The sequence below is a fragment of the Hemibagrus wyckioides genome, linkage group LG16, assembly GCF_019097595.1.
Source record: "Hemibagrus wyckioides isolate EC202008001 linkage group LG16, SWU_Hwy_1.0, whole genome shotgun sequence".
Lineage (NCBI taxonomy): Eukaryota > Metazoa > Chordata > Actinopteri > Siluriformes > Bagridae > Hemibagrus > Hemibagrus wyckioides.
The window spans coordinates 14,311,601-14,333,322 of NC_080725.1; the positions used below are offsets into that span (position 1 = coordinate 14,311,601).

Consider the following 21,722-nt stretch of genomic DNA (forward strand, 5'->3'; position numbering starts at 1 on the left):
GAGAATTTCTTGCATTGTCAATTACGAGCTTGTGTTGGAAAATCCTCTGGAAGTGCATCGCATTTCACTGCAAATTCAGGATATAAACGATAACTCTCCCGTTTTCTATAATGATCGTATCAGTTTTGAAATTAGAGAGTCAGCTGATAAGGGCGAGCGTTTTCCTTTGGAGGAAGCTCATGACTTAGACATAGGACTTAATGCAGTTCAAGGATATTCACTTGAAAAAAATGAACACTTTATTTTATCTGTGAATGAGAACGCGGACGGAGGAAAATCCGCTACATTAGTCTTGGAGAAAGAGCTCGATCGCGAAAAACAGAACGACATGAATATAATTCTTACCGCATTTGATGGCGGTAATCCACCGAAATCAGGGACAGCAGTTATACACGTTACTGTTCTGGATGCCAATGACAATATTCCTGTGTTTAGTCAACCTGTGTACAGAGTGAGTCTAGCTGAAAACACGCCTTTAGGCACGGAGGTGATTACAGTGAGCGCGACTGATGCTGATGAAGGAGCCAATGGTGATGTCACCTATGAGCTCAGTCGTTTATCTGATAATTCTGCAAAATTATTTTCTCTTGATAAAATCACTGGACAGATCACGGTGAGTGGCAACATCGATTATGAGGATGAAAAATATTTTGAAATGAGAGTACAGGCTAAAGATGGTCCTGGATTAGTATCATCTGCTAAAATTATTATAGATATAACTGACGTCAATGACAATGAACCTCGAATTATTCTTAAATCATTAAACGACCCAATACCTGAGAACTCAGTAGCAGGCACTGAGGTGTCCATTATTAATGTACAGGATAAAGATTCAGGTGATAATCGACAGGTACATTGTTATATTCAGCAAAATGTTCCTTTCAAATTAAATCCATCTATAAAAAACTACTTTTCTTTAATAACTACAAGCATGCTTGATCGAGAGAAAGAATCAGAGTACAATATAACAATCACTGCTACTGATGGAGGATCTCCACCTTTATCCTCCTTTATAACCATTCATTTAACCGTATCAGATGTGAATGACAATCCTCCTGTATTTGAACAGCAATCCTACACTGCATATGTAATGGAAAATAAAAAACCAGGAACCTCTATTAGTTCTGTTACTGCAAGAGACCCAGACTGGAGGCAGAACGGTACAGTAATGTATTCTCTGGTGCCCAGTGAGATAAACAGTCTTCCAATGTCCTCATTTTTATCAATTAACTCAGATACAGGAGTGATCCAGGCTGTGAGGTCATTTGACTATGAAAAGTTGAGAAACTTTAAAGTCCAGGTTGTAGCCAGAGACAATGGTTCTCCTCCACTCAGCAGCAATGTGACTGTGAGTGTGTTCATATCAGATGAGAATGATAACTGTCCACAGATATTATACCCTGCTCCAGAGGGAAAGTCTTTAATGACTGAGATGGTCCCTAAAACTGCTCTCTCTGGCTCTCTGGTCTCCAAAGTCATCGCTGTGGATGCTGACTCTGGACAGAACGCATGGCTGTCGTATCAGATTGTCAAATCTACTGATCCGGGACTTTTCACTATCGGTCTCCATAGTGGAGAGATCAGGGCTCAGAGGGACATTACTGAATCTGACAGCATGAAACAGAACCTTGTTATCTCAGTGAAAGATAACGGACAGCCACCTCTTTCTGCTACATGTTCCGTATATTTACTTATTTCTGATAATCTTGCTGAAGTTCCAGAACTTAAAGACATGACTTATGAGGAGAGCAATTCCAAACTGACTTTTTATCTGATCATTGCGCTAGTTTCCATTTCCACCTTCTTTCTGACTTTCATTATTCTGATCCTGGCTGTGAGGTTTTGCCACAGGAGAAAGCCCAGACTGTTGTTTGATGGAGCAGTGGCCATTCCCAGCACATATCTCCCTCCCAACTATGCAGAGGTTGAGGGAGCTGGAACTCTCCGCAGTTCTTACAATTATGACACGTATCTAACCACAGGATCACGTACCAGTGACTTCAAGTTCATCACGTCTTACAATGACAACACTCTTACTGCTGGTGGAACTCTGAAGAAGGTCCAAAATGAGACTTTAGGTGCAAGTTTGATTACACTTAATAATATAGGAGAGGCAGATGAGGTAAGAAAATGTACTTTTCTCTAAATATGTTTTTGATTCTGGTATCAATTTTGTGACTCATGCTTTTTTTGGAGGGAATAGCTGATCAGTGTCCCTAATCTCTTACTCTAAGTATTAAAATGGCTCTTTGGGATTTGTTGAATATGTCAAATGCTACACACACATGCCAGTTAAAATTTGAGTCCGCTACAATTGGTCTGTAACAATTACAATTCTGATGCTGTATAGCAAAATACCTTTAGAGGTGGTACAACATTGTGCACGGTCTAGATTACTATTCAGTGCATGGCAGGTACTGACCCATCTCACTGGGATGTACATTTTAATTATTTTGTCACACACTGACGTCTGACTGAGGTCATTTCTCTCCGCTGCACAGTCCCACTTGTTGCCATACTGTAAGTCTAGTTTTCTGGTGGTACATTCTAATTTTCGGTGAAGTCAGTGATTATTCATATTCAGAAAAATGTCCAAAATTTATCCTTGACTATTCTTGCACATTAAAATATTTAGGTAATTACACCATCTCTTTATGATCAGTTAGACAAAAATATAATGTCTCAAAATATTCCACTACATGGCTATTATGTATATGAGACTTATTTTGAGGGCTATCACAATACTTTCCACAGTTAAGTATTCAAAAATGTTTTTTTTAATTTATCTAGCCAGTAAGAGGTCTGTAGAACCACTGCCTTGGACTTTTGGACCTATCCTCTCAATTCTCAATTCCTTTACACTTGGCCCAATGCAATCAGGCAAGGTCTAGTGGTGGTGTGCTTTACACCAGTGCATCTGACACTTTGTATTGCACATCGTGATGTAAGGCTTGGATGCAGCTGCTCCACCATGAAAATCCATTCAGTGAAGCTCTCTACACATTGTTCTTGAGTTAAAATTAAAGCCACACAACGTTTGGAGGTCAATTCTGTTCAAAGTGAGACTCTCCTTAAGCCATTCTATCTGACTATAAATCACCACACTGATCTGACTAGCTCATTCTAATGAGCAGACTTAAACTAACTAAGAAAAAGCCAAATAATTTAGACTGGATGATGGCAGAGATGAGGTTTACTGAAGTCAGCACCGAGTACAAATCAGAATGTGCTCACATGGAACATCTCATCAACCCCACAAACTTCAGTTTCAAATCTCAGCAGCTATATCCATGTTTCTTATCACACATGATGACATCAGCCTAATTCCTCAAGTGAAAACTCTGTAAGGTCAAAGTTTGGGACTTTCCTAGACATCATATTCTACTGTTACATTTTACATTTCCCATTCAGCTTTAATATAAAAAAATCATTTAAAAAATGGGTGCCTTATCCCTATCATTACGGGGGGTTTTTTCTATTTTTTTTTACATTTTGCAGTGTGAAACATTTTCACATGGAGAATACATCATGGGTATGTGAGACCAACCATCCATTTTCCATGTTATTTATTCCAAGCTTATAGCTAATGAATGCATTTTGAATTATATCTTTTAGCTTTGACCTGGAGTGTACTTGTTTTTTCCAAACCTTTATCAGTGTGCTTTATTCTCATCTAGTATCAGTGTCTTGCAATACTTAGAATGTTACTGTTAATTCATTAGCTACACAAAGACTATTCATGCTTAACAGACAGACATAAGCAATGCTAAGAGGGATATGAGGTAAGAAAAGTATCTCCATTCCTTTTGTTCTGGGTTTGTTTTCTGTCCTTAAGTGTACTTTCAGACTTCATATTAATATGATTTCTATCTGCTTTTTCTATTTATTTTTCTGTTCTTTTCTTTTTAAAAGCTGCTATGAGTCTGGAAGGGTTCTTTCATAATGATCCTTTGGTTTTGGACTGGCTGAGCATTTCAATACCTACAACATCATCTTCTACAGTAAATACTGTATACCATTCAGTAGTCTTTGGCATAAGAGCAAAATGTCACATTTCATTTTGATTAGGTTCTACAGATATTGTTGCACAGTTTCCATGATCCAGACTGGACATAGGCCATGACTGGTAAAGGTTTATTTCCAACAGGATGTACAGCTTAATTATTTTGTCCCACAATGACCAGTAACTAGTTTTGGTAGTAGTTTTTGCTGCACTGGGCCACTAGACACCTCTCTTGCATTGTCCCTGTTTGTTTTGTTTTTTCCCCTGGCTTCCCTGATCACTAGATTCAAGTGTTGGTGGACCTCACTGGTATGAACTCAGATGCAGGAAGTAATCCAGGACTTGACAAACTAAATTGAGCTTGTATGGTTACTTTCCCAGTTTCAGTAGCATTTTTCTGTTTTATATAATCAGTGCTTATAGTACTTTGACACAAGGAATTAAGAATGATTAAACAAAAATAATAAATATGATAAACAGAAAATTCAAATCAAGGATAAATTTTCTTTACTTGTGCAGTCTCACTGATTTCAAATGGAATTTGTATTATAATGTAAAATCAAACCTTTCTATTAAAGTGTACAAAATATCTTGAGGTTCGCCATTAATACCAGTCAGTAGATAGATAGATAGATAGATAGATAGATAGATAGATAGATAGACAGACAGACAGACAGACAGACAGATAGATAGATAGATAGATAGATAGATAGATAGATAGATAGATAGATAGATAGATGAATAAATGATTAAATAAATAAATAAATAAATAAATAAATAAATAAATAAATAAATAAATAAATAAATAAATAAATAAATAAAAATTACACTGCTTGTTTATTTATGAATTTGGTACCATGACTGTATTCCCACTATATCAATAAATCTAAAGTTCTTTCTACTTGCTAGAGTTTATAGTGCTCATTCTCATGTTTTGCATTTGGAATACTATAGTGTGATCACAGGCACAATGAAAGATTAATTACAATAATTATGGACAACTGGTATATCCTCCTTTTTTCAGACATGTGTATTTATGTGTTTATATCAAAGTTATTAAAATATGCGACTATGCACCGCTTTGTTTAATTATAGGCATTCCTTTAACTTCATTTTGGGAATATAAATATTTATTGATTAAAGGCAGAAAATTAATCATTATACTTAATCATTTTGTTATATTTTGGAAAATAATCGTTTCAATCGATTAATTAATTCGTTCATTTATAGCCACACGAGTCGATTAGGAAGGTAAATAACAGTGACTGGAGAGAATACACTGTAATGTACCAAAAATGCTCAAAGTGTCGCTGTTCACCTACGGAGTAAAATATAATCAACCTCTCCACCCATTTCATGTCGTCTTCCAGCTCCTCCTGACATCGACAAACGTTGCTGCATGTGGATATTTTTATGTCAGTGAAAATTCCGAATAGACGACAGTAATTATATACATTGATAACACAGTGAGGACATTTTAATGTTGCTAGAATGGACAGGAAGATGGGATTAATCTCGATATTGTTTACTCTTGGATTTATTCTCATTTTTCTTCACCCAGTACATGGAGATTTGAGCTACACTGTTCCGGAGGAAACGAAGCGTCAATATGTGATTGGACATTTAGCAAAGGATCTCGGAATTGATGGCAAACGTTTATCAGCTCGTAAAGCTCGGGTGGAGACAGAGGACAGCGCGAAACGGTACTGCGACATTAATCTGAGTAGTGGAAATCTGGTCGTGGCGGAAGAAATAGACCGAGAGGAGATTTGCGGATCGAGAATTTCTTGCATTGTTAATTACGAGCTTGTGTTGGAAAATCCTCTGGAAGTGCATCGCATTTCACTGCAGATTGAGGATATAAACGATAACTCTCCCGTTTTCTATAATGATCGTATCAGTTTTGAAATTAGAGAGTCAGCTGATAAGGGCGAGCGTTTTCCTTTGGAGGAAGCTCATGACTTAGACATAGGACTTAATGCAGTTCAAGGATATTCACTTGAAAAAAATGAACACTTTATTTTATCTGTGAATGAGAACGCGGACGGAGGAAAATCCGCTACATTGGTCCTGGAGAAAGAGCTCGATCGCGAAAAACAGAACGACATGAATTTAATTCTTACCGCATTTGATGGCGGTAATCCACCGAAATCAGGGACAGCAGTTATACACGTTACTGTTCTGGATGCCAATGACAATATTCCTGTGTTTAGTCAACCTGTGTACAGAGTGAGTCTAGCTGAAAACACGCCTTTAGGCACGGAGGTGATTACAGTGAGCGCGACTGATGCTGATGAAGGAGCCAATGGTGACGTCACCTATGAGCTCAGTCGTTTATCTGATAAATCAGGAAAAATATTATCTCTTGATAAAATCACTGGAAGGATCACGGTGAGTGGCAACATCGATTATGAGAAGGAAAAATATTTTGAAATGAGAGTACAGGCTAAAGATGGTCCTGGCCTAGTATCATCTGCTAAAATTATTATAGATATAACTGACGTCAATGACAATGAACCTCGAATTATTCTTAAATCATTAAACGACCCAATACCTGAAAACTCAGTAGCAGGCACTGAAGTGGCCATTATTAATGTACAAGATAAAGATTCAGGTAATAATCGTCAGGTACATTGTTATATTCAGCAAAATGTTCCTTTCAAATTAAATCCATCAATTAAAAACTACTTTTCTTTAATAACCACAAGCATGCTGGATCGAGAGAATGAATCAGATTATAACATAACAATCACTGCTACTGATGGAGGATCTCCACCTTTATCCTCATCCATGACCATTCATTTAACCGTATCAGATGTGAATGACAATCCTCCTGCATTTGATCAGCAATCCTACACTGCATATGTAATGGAAAATAACAAACCAGGAACCTCTATTAGTTCTGTTACTGCAAGAGACCCAGACTGGAGACAGAACGGTACAGTATTGTATTCTCTGGTGCCCAGTGAGATAAACGGTCTTCCAGTGTCCTCATTTTTATCAATTAACTCTGATACAGGAGTAATCCAGGCTGTGAGATCATTTGACTATGAAAAGTTCAGAAACTTTAAAGTCCAGGTTATAGCCAGAGACAATGGTTCTCCTCCACTCAGCAGCAATGTGACTGTGAGTGTGTTTATATCAGATGAGAATGATAATTCTCCACAGATATTATACCCTGCTCCAGAGGGAAAGTCTTTAATGACTGAGATGGTCCCTAAAACTGCTCTCTCTGGCTCTCTGGTCTCCAAAGTCATTGCTGTGGATGCTGACTCTGGACAGAACTCGTGGCTGTCATATCAGATTGTCAAATCTACTGATCCGGGACTTTTCACTATCGGTCTCCATAGTGGAGAGATCAGGGCTCAGAGGGACATTACTGAATCTGACAGCATGAAACAGAACCTTGTGATCTCAGTGAAAGATAATGGACAGCCGCCTCTCTCTGCTACCTGTTCCGTATATTTACTTATTTCTGATAATCTTGCTGAAGTTCCAGTACTAAAAGACATGACTTATGAGGAGAGCAATTCCAAACTGACTTTTTATCTGATCATTGCGCTAGTTTCCATCTCCACCTTCTTTCTGACTTTCATTATTCTGATCCTGGCTGTGAGGTTTTGCCACAGGAGAAAGCCCAGACTGGTGTTTGATGGAGCAGTGGCCATTCCCAGCACATATCTCCCTCCCAACTATGCAGAGGTGGAGGGAGCTGGAACTCTCAGTTCGTACAATTATGACACGTATCTAACTACAGGATCACGTACCAGTGACTTCAAGTTCATCACTTCTTACAATGACAGCACTCTTTCTGCTAGTGCAACTCTGAAGAATGTCCAAAATGAGACTATAGCTTCAAACCTCATTACACTTAATAACTCAGGAGATGGAGATGAGGTAAGAAAAGTGTCTTATTTCCATGTGTTCCAAGTTTGTTTTCCATCCTTACCTGTAACTGCAGACTTTATATTAATGTGATTTCTATAGCAATTTCTATTTGTTTTTCCATTCTTATCTTTTTTAAGCTTTTCTGAGTCTTGAAGTATATATTGTTTGTTTCATAATGATCCTTTGGTTTTGGACTGGCTGATCACTTTAATACCTACATCTTCTATAGTAAAGACTGTATATCGTTCAGTAGTCTGCATAAGAGCAAAATGTCACATTTCACTTTGATTAGGTTCTACAGATTTTGTTGCACACTTTGCATGGTCCAGACTGCACATAGGACATACTTGGTAAAGGTTTATTTCCAACAGCTTGTACAGCTGAATTATTTTGTCCCACAATGTCCAGTGACTTGTTTTTGTAATAGTTTATACTGCACTGGGCCACTAGACACCTCTCTTGCCTCATTCCCTTTTGTTTTGCTTTTTCCCCTTGCTGCTCTGATCACTAGATTCTAGAGTTGGTGGACCTCACTGGTGTGAAGTCAGACGCAGGAGGTAATCCAGGTCTGACAAACAAAATTAAGCTTGTATGGTTGCTTTCCAATTTTCAGTAGCAGTTTTATGTTGTATATAATCAGTGCTGATAGTATTTTGACACAAGGAGTTAAGAATGATTAAACAAACAAAAATGAACATGAACATAAAATTCAAATCATGCATACATTTTCTTCACTTGTGCTGTTTCACTGATTTCAAGTGGCATTTGTATTATAACATAAAGTCAAACCTTTCTAGTAAAGTGTACAAAATGTCTTGAGGTTCTCCATCAATACCTAAAAAGAGCTAGATAAAGAAATAACTAAATTAATTAATTACTCACCTTGTGTAATTATATATTTGTAACCATAACTATATTCCCAGTATATCAAATAAATCGACAGTTCTTTTCACTTACCAGAGTTTATAGTGCTTGCTCTCTCTCTCTCTCTCTCTCTCTCTCTCTCTTTTTTGCATCCCGAATACTATAATGTTATCAAATGATAGATTAATTACAGTAATTTTGGACAACTGGTATATCCTTCTCTTTATTCAGCCATGTCTATTTATGTGTTTATATCAAAAATATTAAAAATATGAGACTATGCACTACTTTGTTTAATTAGATGCATTCCTTTAACTTCATTCTGGGAATATAAATATTTATTGATTAAAGACAGAAATTTCATTATTATAATTATTCCTTTTTATATTATGGAAAATAATCGTTTCAATCTATTAACTAATTCATTTATTTATACACGAGTCGCTTAGGAAAGTAAATAGCAATGACTGGAGAGAATACACTGTAATGTACCAAAAATGCTCAAAGTGTCGCTGTTCACCTACGGAGTAAAATATAATCAACCTCTCCACCCATTTTATGTCGTCTTCCAGCTCCTCCTGACATCGACAAACGTTGCTGCATTGTGATATTTTTTGTCAGTAAAAATAAGCATAGACGACAGTAATTATATACACTGATAACAGAGTGAAGGCATTTTAACGTTGCTAAAATGGACAGGAAGATGGGAATAATCTCGACATTGTTTACTCTTGGATTTATTCTCATTTTTCTTCACCCGGTACATGGAGATTTGAGCTACACTGTTCCGGAGGAAACGAAGCGTCAATATGTGATTGGACATTTAGCAAAGGATCTCGGAATTGATGGCAAACGTTTATCAGCTCGTAAAGCTCGGGTGGAGACAGAGGACAGCGCGAAACGGTACTGCGACATTAATCTGAGTAGTGGAAATCTGGTCGTGGCGGAAACAATAGACAGAGAAAAGATTTGTGGCTCGAGAATTTCTTGCATTGTTAATTACGAGCTTGTGTTGGAAAATCCTCTGGAAGTGCATCGCATTTCACTGCAAATTGAGGATATAAACGATAACTCTCCCGTTTTCTATAATGATCGTATCAGTTTTGAAATTGGAGAGTCGGCTCATAAGGGCGAGCGTTTCCCTTTGGAGGAAGCTCATGACTTAGACATAGGACTTAATGCAGTTCAAGGATATTCACTTGAAAAAAATGAACACTTTATTTTATCTGTGAATGAGAACGCGGACGGAGGAAAATCCGCTACGTTAGTCTTGGAGAAAGAGCTCGATCGCGAAAAACAGAACGACATGAATTTAATTCTTACCGCATTTGATGGCGGTAATCCACCGAAATCAGGGACAGCAGTTATACACGTTACTGTTCTCGATGCCAATGACAATATTCCTGTGTTTAGTCAACCTGTGTACAGAGTGAGTCTAGCTGAAAACACGCCTTTAGGCACGGAGGTGATTACAGTGAGCGCGACTGATGCTGATGAAGGAGCCAATGGTGACGTCACCTATGAGCTCAGTCGTTTATCTGATAATTCGGCAAAATTATTTTCTCTTGATAAAATCACTGGAAGGATCACGGTGAGTGGCAACATCGATTATGAGGATGAAAAATATTTTGAAATGAGAGTACAGGCTAAAGATGGTCCTGGATTAGTATCATCTGCTAAAATTATTATAGATATAACTGACGTCAATGACAATGAACCTCGAATTATTCTTAAATCATTAAACGACCCAGTACCTGAGAACTCAGTAGCAGGCACTGAAGTGGCCATTATTAATGTACAAGATAAAGATTCAGGTGATAATCGACAGGTACATTGTTATATTCAGCAAAATGTTCCTTTCAAATTAAATCTATCGATCAAAAACTACTTTTCTTTAATAACTACAAGCATGCTTGATCGAGAGAAAGAATCAGAGTACAATATAACAATCACTGCTACTGATGGAGGATCTCCACCTTTATCCTCATCTATAACCATTCATTTAACCGTATCAGATGTGAATGACAATCCTCCTGTATTTGAACAGCAATCCTACACTGCATATGTAATGGAAAATAACAAACCAGGAACCTCGATAAGTTCTGTTACTGCAAGAGACCCAGACTGGAGGCAGAACGGTACAGTATTGTATTCTCTGGTTCCCTGTGAGATAAACAGTCTTCCAATGTCCTCATTTTTATCAATTAACTCCGATACAGGAGTAATCCAGGCTGTGAGGTCATTTGACTATGAAAAGTTGAGAAACTTTAAAGTCCAGGTTGTAGCCAGAGACAACGGTTCTCCTCCACTCAGCAGCAATGTGACTGTGAGTGTGTTTATATCAGATGAGAATGATAATTCTCCACAGATATTATACCCTGCTTCAGAGGGAAGGTCTTTAATGACTGAGATGGTCCCTAAAGCTGCTCTCTCTGGCTCTCTGGTCTCCAAAGTCATCGCTGTGGATGCTGACTCTGGACAGAACGCATGGCTGTCATATCAGATCATCAAATCTACTGATCCGGGACTTTTCACTATCGGTCTCCATAGTGGAGAGATCAGGGCTCAGAGGGACATTACTGAATCTGACAGCATGAAACAGAACCTTGTGATCTCAGTGAAAGATAATGGACAGCCGCCTCTCTCTGCTACCTGTTCTGTATATTTACTTATTTCTGATAATCTTGCTGAAGTTCCAGAACTTAAAGACATGACTTATGAGGAGAGCAATTCCAAACTGACTTTTTATCTGATCATTGCTCTAGTTTCCATTTCCACCTTCTTTCTGACTTTCATTATTCTGATCCTGGCTGTGAGGTTTTGCCACAAGAGAAAGCCCAGACTTTTGTTTGATGGAGCAGTGGCCATTCCCAGTGCGTATCTCCCTCCCAACTATGCAGAGGTTGAGGGTGCTGGAACTCTCCGCAGTTCTTACAATTATGACACATATCTAACAACAGGATCACGTACCAGTGACTTCAAGTTCATCACGTCTTACAATGACAACACTCTTACTGCTGGTGGAACTCTGAAGAAGGTCCAAAATGAGACTTTAGCTGCAAGCTTGATTACGCTTAATAATATAGGAGAGGCAGATGAGGTAAGAAAATGTACTTGTCTCTAATTCTGGTTGTGATTCTGGTATCAATTTTGTGATTCATGCTTGGGAGCATGGGAATAGGGAATAGCTGATCAGTGTCACTAATCTCTTACTCTAAGTATTAAAAGGGATTTTTGGGATTTGTTGGCTACTACACATGCTACAAGCACATGCTAGTTAAAATTTGAGTATAGCAAAATAACTTTAGAGGTGGTACAACATTGTGCATGGTCTAGATTACTATTCAGTGCATAGCAGGTACTGACTCATCTCACTGGGATGTACATTTTAATTATTTTGTCACACACTGACGACTGACTGAGGTCATTTCTCTCTTCTTTCTGCACAGTCCCACTTGTTGCCATACTGTAAGTCTAGTTTTCTGGTGGGATATTTCTAATTTTCGGTGAAGTCAGTGATTATTCAGATTCAGAAAAATGTCCAAAATTTATCCTTTACTATTCTTGCACATTAAAATATTTAGGTGATTACACAATCTCTTCATGACCATTTAGATTCAAGTATTTAAAAACTTTTTTTTATTATTTACCTAGCCAGTAAGAGGTCTGTAAAACCACTGCTTTGGACTTTTGGACCCATCCTCTCATTTCTCAATTCCTTTACACTTGGCACAATGCAGTCAGGCAAGGTGTAGTAAACTCTAGGTCTAGTGGCGGTGTGTTTTACACCACTGCATCCAACACTATATATTGCACTTCATGATGAATGGCTTGAATGCAGCTGCTCCTCCATGAAAATCCATCCCATGAAGCTCTCTACATATTGTTCTTGAGTTAAAATGAAAGCCACACAACGTTTGGAGGTCAATTCAGTTCAAATTGAGACTCTCCTGAATATATTCTATCCGACTATAAATCACCACATTGATCTGACTAAAACTAACTAAGAAAAAGCCAAATTATAATGTGCTCACATGGAACATCTCATCAACCCCACAAAGTTCAGTTTTAAATCTCAGCAGCTATATCCATTTTCTTATCACATATGATGACATCAGCCTAATTCCTCAAGTCAAAACTCTGTAAGGTCAAAGTTTTGGACTTTCCTAGACATCATTATATTCTACTGTTACATTTTACATTTCCCATTCAGCTTTAATATAAAAAAAATCATTTAAAAAATTGGTGCCTTATCCCTATCAAGTTTTTTGTTTTGTTTTGTTTTGTTTTTTTACATTTGAAGTGTGAAACATTTTCACATGGAGAATACATCATGGGTTTGTGAGACCAACCATCCATTTTCCATGTTATTTATTCCAAGCTTATAGCTAATGAACGCATTTTGAATTATATGTTATAGCTTTGACCTGGGGTGTACTTGTTTGTTTCCAAACCTTTATCAGTGTGCTGTATTCTCATCTAGTATCAGTGTGTTGCAATACTTAGGATGTTACTGTTAATTCATTAGCTACACAAAGACTATTCATGCTTGACAGACAGACATAAGCAATGCTCCCTTCTTGTCTTGTTAAAACCTTACTTCATTAAACCAATAACAGAAATGCTAGGTGCTTGATTTTATACACCTGTTGCCACGGAAGTGATTGGAAGACCTGAATTCAGTGATTTGGACGGGTGTCACATAATGTTCGGAAATGTAGTGTCTATAAACTTATTGTCATTTCTGGCTCAGGAAATGACAGGAACCATTCTCAACACAGGGACAGACTGAGAGCTGTCCATGGTTCTGAAACACTGTTCCACTCCATTTACTCAGTTTTTTTTTTAAATTTTGGATAGATCTGTTCAAATCTGAATGTTAGTTTGGTAGCCTCATACGTATATATACTGATATGGACTGGGTAATGTGTTATTAACAAAAGGATGCCACATCGATTGATGGAAATAAAAATTATCATTCTACAGAGGGCTGAATTCAAAGAGACCCCGAAAATCAAAATGAAAAAATGATTCAGCAGGCTAGTCCATTTTGCTAAACTTTCATTGCAGCAACTCAAAATAGTACTCAGTAGTCTGTATGGCCCCCACATGCTTGTATGCATGCCTGACATTGTTGGGGCATGCTCCTAATGGGATGATGGATGGTGTCCTGGGGTATTTCCTCCCAGATCTGGACCAGGGCATCACTGAGCTCCTGGACAGTCTGAGGTGCAACCTGGCAGTGTCAGATGGACCGCAATATAATGTCCCAGAGGTGTTCTATTGGATTTAGGTCAGGCGAGCATAGAGGCAATTCAGTGGTGTCAGTTCCTTCATCCTCCAGGAACTGCCTGCATACTCAAGCCAAATGAAGGAACCCAGGACCCACTGCACCAGCATAGGGTCTGACAATGTTTAATAAATATATATATATATATATATATATATATATATATATATATACATGTATATATATAAGTATATATATATATATATATATATAAGTATATATATATATATATATATATATATATATATACATAGTATTTTATAATTTAGTAGATTTCAGCAAACCGGATCAAAAGAAACATGCAATACTGTAATTTATTGTCATTTGATTAGTGTTATTTGTCAACATGTTATCTTTATTATCCATGTAAAGGCCTTTTGCTGTTGTTTTCAATAGAAGTAAAAAAAAAAGGTTGCTGTGGTATTCGGTAAATTTTCTCCATAGTGAAAAAGCTAAAAGAGTGTATACTATATGCTTGTATTGCATAAATATTCGGCTAATGTGTACTTGTAGTTAAACACAGTATGCTCAGAGCGTCGCTGCTCACCATCAAATCCTCGTACTGTGGCGCATTTCCTCACATCCCTGAAATAATCTTCTAGACACATTAGTGACGGCAAGAGCAAGCCACACACGCAACATAGTGTAATCTCAGTCGTTCTCTTCCGGGAGAGATTTTAGACACTTTTTCCAGACAACATTAATAAAACGGCGTAAGGCTGAATTTTTCGGGTGTGAGGATTTGAAGTCTAAAAATATGGAATGCACAGAGCTTTCAATTCTGCTTTCTACTCTCCTCCTCCTTTTCTTTATTTACCCCTCCGCCCGAGGAGATTTGAGCTATTCTGTTCCAGAGGAAACCAGGCGTCAGTTTGTGGTCGGAAATATTGCAAAAGATGTCGGAGTAGGAGTTCAGAGTTTATCAGCACGTAAGGCGCGATTAAACACTGAAGACAGCGGTAAAAGGTACATTGATATCGATCTGAATTCCGGAGATTTGATCGTAATGGAGAGAATCGACAGAGAGATGCTATGTGGTTCAAGGATTAATTGCATCTTAAATTATGAGCTTGTTTTAGCCAATCCGCTTGAGGTACATCGCATATTTCTGAATATTGAGGATGTTAATGACAATGCACCCAAATTTGCTAACGAGCGCATTTCTTTTGAAATCGGCGAATCCGCTATAAAAGGGCAGCGCTTCCGTCTGGATGAAGCATATGATTATGATATCGGACAAAACGGAATTAATGGATATTCGCTCCAGAAGAACGACCATTTTGTTTTGTCTGTACATGAAAATAAAAACGGACGGAAATACGCGGAACTTGTGCTGGATACAGAGCTGGATCGCGAACAACAGAAGGATATTGACTTGATTCTTACCGCAGTGGATGGCGGGATTCCTCAGAGATCAGGGACTGCTGTTATACACATCACTGTGCTAGATGCTAATGATAATGTTCCGGTGTTCAGTCAGCCTGTATATAAAGTCGTTTTAGTTGAAAACGCACCAATAGGAACAGAAGTCGTTACTGTGAGCGCAGAAGATGCAGATGAAGGAGCAAATGGTGAAGTTACATATGAATTCAGCCATATAGCGAACAATGCAGAACAGTTATTTGTGATTGATAAACTTACTGGAGAAATTAAGGTAAGCGGAGTTATTGATTATGAGGAGGAAACGTATTATGAAATTGGAGTCCAGGCTAAAGATGGATCTGGCTTAGCATCGACTGCAAGTGTTATTATAGATATTACTGATTACAATGACAACGCTCCAAAGATTATTCTTACCTCTGTTAACAATCCGATACTCGAGAACACTATTGTAGGCACTGAAGTAGCGATTATTAATGTTCAGGATAAAGATTCAGGGGATAACAGACAGATTCATTGTTCAATTCAGGGTAATGTCCCTTTTAAATTAAATCCATCTATTAAGAACTATTTTTCTCTGATTAACACAAATCCACTGGATAGAGAAACTAAGGCAGAGTACAATATAACAATCACTGCTACTGATGGAGGATTGCCACCTTTATCCTCATCCATGACTATTCATTTAACCGTATCAGATGTGAATGACAATCCTCCTGTATTTGAACAGCAATCCTACACTGCATATGTAATGGAAAATAACAAACCAGGAACCTTTATTAGTTCTGTTACTGCAAGAGACCCAGACTGGAGGCAGAACGGTACAGTATTGTATTCTCTGGTGCCCAGTGAGATAAGTGGTCTTCCAGTGTCCTCATTTTTATCAATTAACTCAGACACAGGAGTAATCCAGGCTGTGAGGTCATTTGACTATGAAAAGTTCAGAAACTTTAAAGTCCAGGTTATAGCCAGAGACAACGGTTCTCCTCCACTCAGCAGCAATGTGACTGTGAGTGTGTTTATATCAGATGAGAATGATAACTCTCCACAGATATTATACCCTGCTCCAGAGGGAAGGTCTTTAATGACTGAGATGGTCCCTAAAGCTGCTCTGTCTGGCTCTCTGGTCTCCAAAGTCATTGCTGTGGATGCTGACTCTGGACAGAATGCATGGCTGTCGTATCAGATTGTCAAATCTACTGATCCAGGACTTTTCACTATCGGTCTCCATAGTGGAGAGATCAGGGCTCAGAGGGACATTACTGAATCTGACAGCATGAAACAGAACCTTGTGATCTCAGTGAAAGATAACGGACAGCCACCTCTCTCTGCTACCTGTTCAGTGTATTTACTTATTTCTGATAATCTTGCTGAAGTTCCAGAACTTAAAGACATGACTTATGAGGAGAGCAATTCCAAACTGACTTTTTATCTGATCATTGCGTTAGTTTCCGTCTCCACCTTCTTTCTGACTTTCATTATTCTGATCCTGGCTGTGAGGTTTTGTCACAGGAGAAAGCCCAGACTTTTGTTTGATGGAGCAGTGGCCATTCCCAGTGCGTATCTCCCTCCCAACTATGCAGAGGTTGAGGGAGCTGGAACTCTCCGCAGTTCTTACAATTATGACACGTATCTAACTACAGGATCACGTACAAGTGACTTCAAATTCATTACGTCTTACAATGACAACACTCTTACTGCTGGTGGAACTCTGAAGAAGGTCCAAAATGAGTCTTTAGCTGCAAGCCTGATTACGCTTAATAATATAGGAGAGGCAGATGAGGTAAGAAAAGTATCTCCTTTCCTTTTTTTTGGGTTTGTTTTCTGTCCTAAAGTGTACTTTTAGACTCCATATTAATGATTTCTATCTGCTTTTTCTATTTATTTTTCAGTTATTTTCCTTTTAAAAGCTGTTATGAGTCTGGAAGGATATATTGTTTGTTTCATAATGATCCTTTGGTTTTGGCCTGGCTGATCACTTTAATACCTGCATCTTCTACAGTAAATACTGTATACCATTCAGTAGTCTGCATAAGAGCAAAATGTCACATTTCACTCTGATTTGGGTCTATAGATTTTGTTGCACACTTTGCATGGTCCAGACTGGACATAGGCCATGACTGGTAAAGGTTTATTTATCACAGGTTGTACAGTTTAATTATTTTGTCCCACAATGACCAGTGACCATTTTTGATAATAGTTTATACTGCACTGGGCCACTAGACACCTCTCTTGCATTTTCCCCATTTGTTTTGGTTTTTCCCCTTGCTTCCCTGATCACTAGATTCAAGTGTTGGTGGACCTCACTGGTATGAACTCAGATGCAGGAAGTAATCCAGGACTGACAAACTAAATTGAGCTTGTATGGTTGCTTTCCGATTTTCAGTAGCATTTTTCTGTTTTATATAATCAGTGCTTATAGTACTTTGACACAAGGAATTAAGAATGATTAAACAAAAATAATAAATATGATGAACAGAAAATTTAAATCATGCCTATATTTTCTTTACTTATGCAGTCTCACTGATTTCAAATGGAACTTGTATTATAATGTAAAATCAAACCTTTCTTTTAAAGTGTACAAAATGTCTTGAGGTTCGCCATTAATACCAGTCAGTAGATAGATAGATAGATAGATAGATAGATAGATAGATAGATAGATAGATGGATGGATGGATGGATGGATGGATGGATGGATGGATGGATGGATGAATAAATAAATAAATAAATAAATAAATAAATAAATAAATAAATACTTAGCTTGTTTATTTAAGATTTTTTTTTATACCATGACTATATTCCCACTATATCAATAAATCTAAAGTTCTTTCTACTTACTAGAGTTTTTAGTGCTTGTTTTCCTTTTTTGCATTTGGAATTCTATAATGTTATCACAGGCACAACGAAAGATTAATTACAATAATTAAAATTCATCAAAATTCAAATTCAAATCTCGTATATTCTTCTTTTTTCAGACATGTCTATTCATGTGTTTATATCAAAGTTATTAAAATATGAGTCTATGCATCGCTTTGTTTAATTATAGGCATTCCTTTAACTTCATTCTGGGAATATAAATATTTATAGATTAAAGACAGAAATTTAATCATTATACTGTACTTAATCATTTTGTTATATTATGGAAAATAATCGTTTCAATCTAATACTTTATTCGTTTATTTATACACGAGTCGATTAGGAAGGTAAATAGCAGTGACTGGAGAGAATACACTGTATTGTACCAAAAATACTCAAAGTGTCGCTGTTCACCTACGGAGTAAAATATAATCAACCTCTCCACCCATTTTATGTCGTATTCCAGCTCCTCCTGACATCGACAAACATTGCTGCATTCGGATATTTTTTGTCAGTGAAAATTCCGAATAGACGACAGTAATTATATACACTGATAACACAGTGAGGAGATTTTAATGTTGCTAGAATGGACAGGAAGACGGGATTAATCTCGATATTGTTTACTCTTGGATTTATTCTCATTTTTCTTCACCCAGTACATGGAGATTTGAGCTACACTGTTCCGGAGGAAACGAAGCGTCAATATGTGATTGGACATTTAGCAAAGGATCTCGGAATTGATGGCAAACGTTTATCAGCTCGTAAAGCTCGGGTGGAGACAGAGGACAGCGCGAAACGGTACTGCGACATTAATCTGAGTAGTGGAAATCTGGTCGTGGCGGAAGAAATAGACCGAGAGGAGATTTGCGGCTCGAGAATTTCTTGCATTGTTAATTACGAGCTTGTGTTGGAAAATCCTCTGGAAGTGCATCGCATTTCACTGCAGATTGAGGATATAAACGATAACTCTCCCGTTTTCTATAATGATCGTATCAGTTTTGAAATTAGAGAGTCAGCTGTTAAGGGCGAGCGTTTTCCTTTGGAGGAAGCTCATGACTTGGACATAGGACTTAATGCAGTTCAAGGATATTCACTTGAAAAAAATGAACACTTTATTTTATCTGTGAATGAGAACGCAGACGGAGGAAAATCCGCTACATTGGTCCTGGAGAAAGAGCTCGATCGCGAAAAACAGAACGACATGAATTTAATTCTTACCGCATTTGATGGCGGTAATCCACCGAAATCAGGGACAGCAGTTATACACGTTACTGTTCTGGATGCCAATGACAATATTCCTGTGTTTAGTCAACCTGTGTACAGAGTGAGTCTGGCTGAAAACACGCCTTTAGGCACGGAGGTGATTACAGTGAGCGCGACTGATGCTGATGAAGGAGCCAATGGTGACGTCACCTATGAGCTCAGTCGTTTATCTGATAAATCAGGAAAAATATTATCTCTTGATAAAATCACTGGAAGGATCACGGTGAGTGGCAACATCGATTATGAGGATGAAAAATATTTTGAAATGAGAGTACAGGCTAAAGATGGTCCTGGCCTAGTATCATCTGCTAAAATTATTATAGACATCACTGACGTCAATGACAATGAACCTCGAATTATTCTTAAATCATTAAACGACCCAATACCTGAAAACTCAGTAGCAGGTACTGAGGTGGCCATTATTAATGTACAAGATAAAGATTCAGGTGATAATCGTCAGGTACATTGTTATATTCAGCAAAATGTTCCTTTCAAATTAAATCCATCGATCAAAAACTACTTTTCTTTAATAACTACAAGCATGTTGGATAGAGAGAATGAATCAGAGTACAATATAACAATCACTGCTACTGATGGAGGATCTCCACCTTTATCCTCATCCATGACCATTCATTTAACCGTATCAGATGTGAATGACAATCCTCCTGTATTTGAACAGCAATCCTACACTGCATATGTAATGGAAAATAACAAACCAGGAACCTTTATTAGTTCTGTTACTGCTAGAGACCCAGACTGGAGGCAGAACGGTACAGTAATGTATTCTCTGGTGCCCAGTGAGATAAATGGTCTTCCAGTGTCCTCATTTTTATCAATTAACTCAGATACAGGAGTGATCCAGGCTGTGAGATCATTTGACCATGAAAAGTTCAGAAACTTTAAAGTCCAGGTTGTAGCCAGAGACAATGGTTCTCCTCCACTCAGCAGCAATGTGACTGTGAGTGTGTTTATATCAGATGAGAATGATAATTCTCCACAGATATTATACCCTGCTCCAGAGGGAAAGTCTTTAATGACTGAGATGGTCCCTAAAACTGCTCTCTCTGGCTCTCTGGTCTCCAAAGTCATCGCTGTGGATGCTGACTCTGGACAGAACGCATGGCTGTCGTATCAGATTGTCAAATCTACTGATCCGGGACTTTTCACTATCAGTCTCCATAGTGGAGAGATCAGGGCTCAGAGGGACATTACTGAATCTGACAACATGAAACAGAACCTTGTGATCTCAGTGAAAGATAACGGACAGCCGCCTCTCTCTGCTACCTGTTCTGTATATTTACTTATTTCTGATAATCTTGCTGAAGTTCCAGAGCTTAAAGACATGACTTATGAGGAGAGCAATTCCAAACTGACTTTTTATCTGATCATTGCGCTAGTTTCCGTCTCCACCTTCTTTCTGACTTTCATTATTCTGATCCTGGCTGTGAGGTTTTGCCACAGGAGAAAGCCCAGACTGTTGTTTGATGGAGCAGTGGCCATTCCCAGCACATATCTCCCTCCCAACTATGCAGAGGTGGAGGGAGCTGGAACTCTCCGCAGTTCTTACAATTATGACACATATCTAACCACAGGATCACGTACAAGTGACTTCAATTACATCACGTCTTACAATGACAGCACTCTTACTGCTTGTGGAACTCTGAAAATGCCCCAAAATGAGACTTTAGCCACAAACCTCATCACACTTAATAATTCAGGAGAGGGAGATGAGGTAAGAAACTGTACTTGTCTCTATATCTAGTTTGTGATGCTGGTATCAATTCTGTGATTTATGCTTTCTTTTGGGAATAGCTGATCACTGTCACTAATCTCTGATAAGTATTCAAAGTGCTCTTTTGGATTTGTTGGCTAGTACACATGCTACAGTCACATGGCAATTACATTTGAGTCCACTACAAATGCTCTGAAAACGTTCAAAAATTCTGTTGCTGTATAGCAAAATATCTGTAGAGGTGGTACAATATTCTGCATGGTCTAGATTACTATTCAGCGCTTTGCAGGTACTGACTCTCACTGGGATGTACATTTTAATTATTTTGTTTGATTATTTACATTGATGACTGACTGAGGTCATTTCTCTCTGCTGCACAGTCCCACTTGTTGCCACACTGTAATTCTAGTTTTCTGGTGGGACATTTCTAGTTTTCGGTGAAGTCA

At 38.0% G+C, this 21,722-nt stretch overlaps 1 protein-coding gene and 1 pseudogene across 17 annotated transcripts in view; both read left to right on the plus strand.

Moving 5' to 3' along the window:
* Nucleotides 1-21,722, plus strand: part of LOC131366964 (protocadherin alpha-C2-like) — a 239,726-nt gene that overhangs the window by 82,082 nt on the left and 135,922 nt on the right. The window contains exon 1 of one of the 17 annotated variants that reach the window (XM_058412050.1): nucleotides 5,377-7,900. The exons of 12 other annotated variants lie outside the window; for them this stretch is intronic. In XM_058412050.1, the coding sequence (XP_058268033.1) occupies nucleotides 5,495-7,900 (2,406 nt within the window). In that variant the 5' untranslated portion in view covers nucleotides 5,377-5,494. Of the gene's footprint in view, nucleotides 1-5,376; nucleotides 7,901-14,652; nucleotides 17,209-18,758; nucleotides 21,277-21,722 lie in introns of those variants that run through there. 4 more of the 17 variants (XM_058412073.1, XM_058412049.1, XM_058412072.1 and 1 more) reach the window with 4 other exon arrangements.
* LOC131366969 (protocadherin beta-16-like) overlaps nucleotides 1-21,722 on the plus strand; it is a 70,546-nt pseudogene that overhangs the window by 27,356 nt on the left and 21,468 nt on the right.